General features: G+C 37.0%; 1 protein-coding gene across 1 annotated transcript in view; it reads right to left on the bottom strand.

Annotated features, from left to right (window-relative positions):
- The window catches only part of CCDC15 (coiled-coil domain containing 15), a 130,837-nt gene that overhangs the window by 81,348 nt on the left and 44,988 nt on the right, over positions 1-4,501 (bottom strand). The window contains 5 exon segments of the mRNA XM_012658140.1: positions 114-188; positions 666-779; positions 1,481-1,603; positions 1,854-1,964; positions 2,144-2,204. Coding sequence (XP_012513594.1) covers positions 114-188; positions 666-779; positions 1,481-1,603; positions 1,854-1,964; positions 2,144-2,204 — 484 coding nt within the window.

Below are 4,501 nucleotides of genomic sequence, written 5' to 3'. Positions count from 1 at the left end.
TCAATCGTGAGCCCAAACCTAAGCAATTTACTCTCTGCTACTTACTCCTCACTATATTCCGCCCTACTTACTCTCTGGGAGAGGCTAGGTCTTGAATACTGGGTGAAACATACCGATGGCGCTTGAGAAGCAACTCCTGTTGCAAGCTCCCATTTCTCAAAAGATGAGAGTTGTTTGATATATTTGTCCTAAAGGAACAACAAAACACAAAACTGATTCGTCTAAGTAGAAATGATGCGCTAGTGACACTGTTATAGACTTCAATGACAATCCCAGAGTAATGATACTAGGTGATGATAATAGAGCACAGTTAAAGGGATGTGTGTGTGTGTGTGTGTGTGTGTGTGTGTGTGTGTGTGTTTAACATAAAAATTTCTAAACATACACCAAAGTAGAAAAAAATAGTATAATAAATTCCAAGATATCCTTCACCTGGCTTCAACAATTAGCAACACTTTTCTTTTTCATTTATTCTCCAACTTTTTTCCTAGAGTTTTTTAAAAGCAAATCCCACATTATTCTTTACATTTTGAAATTACCAAAGACATTATACTCTTAGCCTAACTCTGGAGGCCTTAATTCTATGTATCCCACAAAGAAGCTAGCTTGACAAGCTTCAGTCCCAATCTTATGTAATACAGTCCTCCTACTGTATTCTGCTCTACCTGTTCTCTAAGGGAGGCTTGGTCCTGGATTTTATTAATAGGTATAACATACTGATGATATTCCAGAGGCAATTCCTCTCACACTCTCTCATCTCTCATAAAAGATGAGGGCTGCTTGAGAAATATGCTCCAAAGGAACAGAGAAAACAAATTCTCTAACCAGGGCAATATGCTAATCATAACATTGTAAACTTTAGTGAGAACTCCAAAGAAATGATACCAGGTAAAAATATCCTGATATCTTTTGATATGAGTGAGGACGCTAAACTTTTAGTTCAATTTTGTAGACCTTAATTCTTAATTCCAAACTATGGACAGAATAGTTGGATGAACTCAGCAAATCTTAAATAATTTAGAATCTGATACTTCTTCCTACATTGTTGATGTAGGGACAGTATGCTTGTGGTAATACTGTGTGCTTCACCAAGAGTTGAAGAACAATCTTGGTAAATTAAAACAGTCTAATTCTAGAATAAGACACGAATGTCACATATCAACCTTTGAAATGACTAAACTGATTTAATACAGTTCACTAGACCAGGGTCTTTTGCACTATGAGGTGCAAGGTAGAACAGAAAAAAAGGAGGAGAGACCAATAGGAACTGTCTATGCCCATTCTTTCTGAAGCAGGGCTTCTGTTCTAATGGGATTTAGGACTATCTTCCCACTAATGTGGGAAGGAATAAAAGATACTATATTCTTAAGTTAGCTCCAAAGTCCCTGATTCTATATTTCAAATTACCAGCTATTGAGAATTTATAAAACCCAGGTACTTTATTTCCTATATCTTTATCTCCGTTTTTATTCTGCTTCACCTGATCTCTGATGAGGTCCTGGTCCTGGGGTTTAGGAGGCACATACTGATAACCCACCAGAGAAAAGTCATCTCTCCCTTTCTCCTCTGTCATATCAGAATATGGCTCCTTAAAGTGTACTTTCTAAAGAGAAAAAAAGACAAATTATAAATTGTCCAGTAGAAGTAATACAATGGCAATAATATTCTAAGCTTTATTGAGAGCCATCAGGTAATTATTTAAAACCCAGGATAATATGAAACATAACAGAATAAAACAGAAAATGATTATTTTTTGTGAGTTCTGAAGTTTAGGGGAGAAAAATCTTTGCAAGCTTCACACTAAACCCTAAACAATTCAGTTCCTGCTGGTTTCAGTCCTTTTTCTGTTCTACCTTGCCCCCGATGGAGACCTGACGATGCCTGCATAGAAGATCCCGACGGACATCCAGAGGAAGTGCCTCTCTTCCTATCAAAATTGATGTTGGCTGCTTCAAATTTGCTTTCTAAAAAAGAACAGACACAAAATATCAATTGTTCAGTTAAGAATGACAGGTTAACTAAGACTTCAGGTTTTAGTGATAATTCTGGAGTTAATGGAGGTCAGAGTATAACTGATCATCTTATGGAACAAAACAAAAAACTATATTCCACAAAAGTGGAACCATAACCCTAAGTAATTTACTTCCTGCCTTTCTTCTTCTTTTTGGTCTAACTGATCTCTGGTGGAAGACTGGCCTCGGAACCTGTGTAAAAGGTACTGTTGGGTACTTGTAGGCCACTCCTCTTTCCATCTTTCAGCTGTCAAAGTAGATTCCGGCTGCCAGAAATATTTTTCCTAATGAAGATTAAAAAGAAAAAAGTAAGTTGTTCAGAAAAAAGTAATATGCTACTGCTAATACTTTAACACTTAGTAAGAACCCTGGAGTTCTGAAAACTTAATCAGGAAACTATTTTTCCAACTATGGATCTCCAAATCAGCTACAATATACAGGCATATTTCATTTTATTGTGCTTCACTTTATTGCTCATTACAGATACTATGCTTTTTACAAATTGAAGATTTGTGCAATGCTATATTAAGCAAGTCTATTGGTGCCATTTTTCCAACACGTGCTAACTTCATGTCTCTGTGTTACATTTTGGTAATTCTTGCAATATTTCAAATTTTTTCATTATTATTATATCTGTTATGGTGATCTGTGATCAGTGATCTTTGATGTTACCATTCTAATTGTTTTGGGGTACCACAAACCATGCTAATATAATACAGTGAACTTAATTGATAAATGTTATATGTATCCTGATTGCTCCACCACCTGGTCAACCCCCCAACCCACCCTAATCCCTGAGATACAATATTGAAATTAGGCCAGTTAATAACACTACAGTGGCTGCTAAGTGTTCAAGTGAAAGAAAGAGCCACATGTCTCTCACCTCAAATCAAAAGCTAGAAATGGTTAAGCTCAGTGAGGGAGGCATGTCAAAAGCTGAGACAGACTGAAAGCCAGGCCTCTTGAGCCAAATAGTTAGCCAAGCTGTGAATGCAAAAGAAAAGTTCTTAAAGGAAATTTAAAGTGCTACTCCAGTGAACACATGAATAAGAAAGTGAAACAGCCTTGTTGCTGATATGGAGAAAGTATGAGTGGTCTGGATTAGAGATCAAACCAGCCACAACATTCCCTTGAGCCAACTCCTAATTCAGAGCAAAGCCCTAACTCTCTTCAAGCCTACGAAGGCTGAGAAAGGTGAGAAAGCTAAAGAAAAGTCTGAAGCTAGCAGAGGTCGGTTCATTAGGTTTAAGGAAAGAAGCCATCTCTATAATACAAAAGTGCAAGGTGAAGCAGCAAGTGCCGATATAGAAGCTGTAGCAAGTTATCCAAAGACCTAGCTAAGATCACTAATGAAGGTGACTACACTAAACAGATTTTCAATGAAAACAAAACAGCCTTATATCGAAAGAAGATGCCACCTAGGACTTTGATAACTAGAGAGGAAAATAATCAACATCTGGCTTCAAAGCTTCAAAGGACAGACTGACTTTCTTCTTAGGGACTAATGTAGCTGGTGACTTTCAGTTGGAGTGCACATTTACCATTCCAAAAATCCTAGGGCCCTTAAGAGTGATGCTAAATCTGCTCTGCCTACGTTCTATGAATGGAACAAAGCCTGGATAATAGCACATCTGTTTACAGCACGGTTTACAGAATATTTTAAGCCCACTGCTGAGATCTACTGCTCAGAAAAGATTCCTTTCAAAATATTACTGCTCATAGACAATGCACCTGGATACCCCAGAACTCTGATGGAGACATACAAGGAAATCAATGCTGTTGTCATGCCTGCTAACACAGCATCCATTCTGCAGCCCATGGATCAAGGAGTACTTTTGACTTTCAAGTCTTATTATTTAAGAAATATATTTTGATGGCTACATCTGCCATGGATAATGATTCTCCTAATGGATCTGGGAGATCCATTGTAAAAGTAAATTGAAAACCTTCTAGAAAGGATTCACCATTTTACCTGCCATTAAGAACATTTGTGATTCATGGAAGGAAGCCAAAATATCAACATTAAGAGGAGTTTAGAAGAAGTTGATTTGAACTGTCATGAATTACTTTGAGGGGTTCAAGACTTCAGAGGAGGAAGTCACTACAGATGTGGCGGAAATAGCAAGAAAACTAGAATTAGAAGTGGAGCCTGAAGATGTGACTGAATTGCTTGCAATCTCATGATCAAATTTAGCAGATGAAGAGTTACTTCTTGTGATGATGAAAGAAAGTGGTTTCTTGAGATGGAAACTACTCTTGATGAAGATGTTGTGAACATTGTTCAAATGACAACAAAGGATTTACAATATTATATAAACTTAGTTAATAAAGCAGTAGCAGGCTTTGAGAGAATTGACTCCAATTTAGAAAGAAGTTCAACTGAGGGTAAAATGCTATCAAACATCATCACACGCTACAGAGAAATCTTCCACAAATGGAAGAGTCAATTGATATGGCAAACTTCATTATTGTTTTATTTTTAAAAATTG

This window comes from Propithecus coquereli, unplaced genomic scaffold (assembly GCF_000956105.1).
Source record: "Propithecus coquereli isolate 6110/MARCELLA unplaced genomic scaffold, Pcoq_1.0 Scaffold575, whole genome shotgun sequence".
NCBI lineage: Eukaryota > Metazoa > Chordata > Mammalia > Primates > Indriidae > Propithecus > Propithecus coquereli.
Note: the sequence above shows the minus strand (reverse complement) of the source record. Positions and strands in the feature narration are given on the sequence as shown.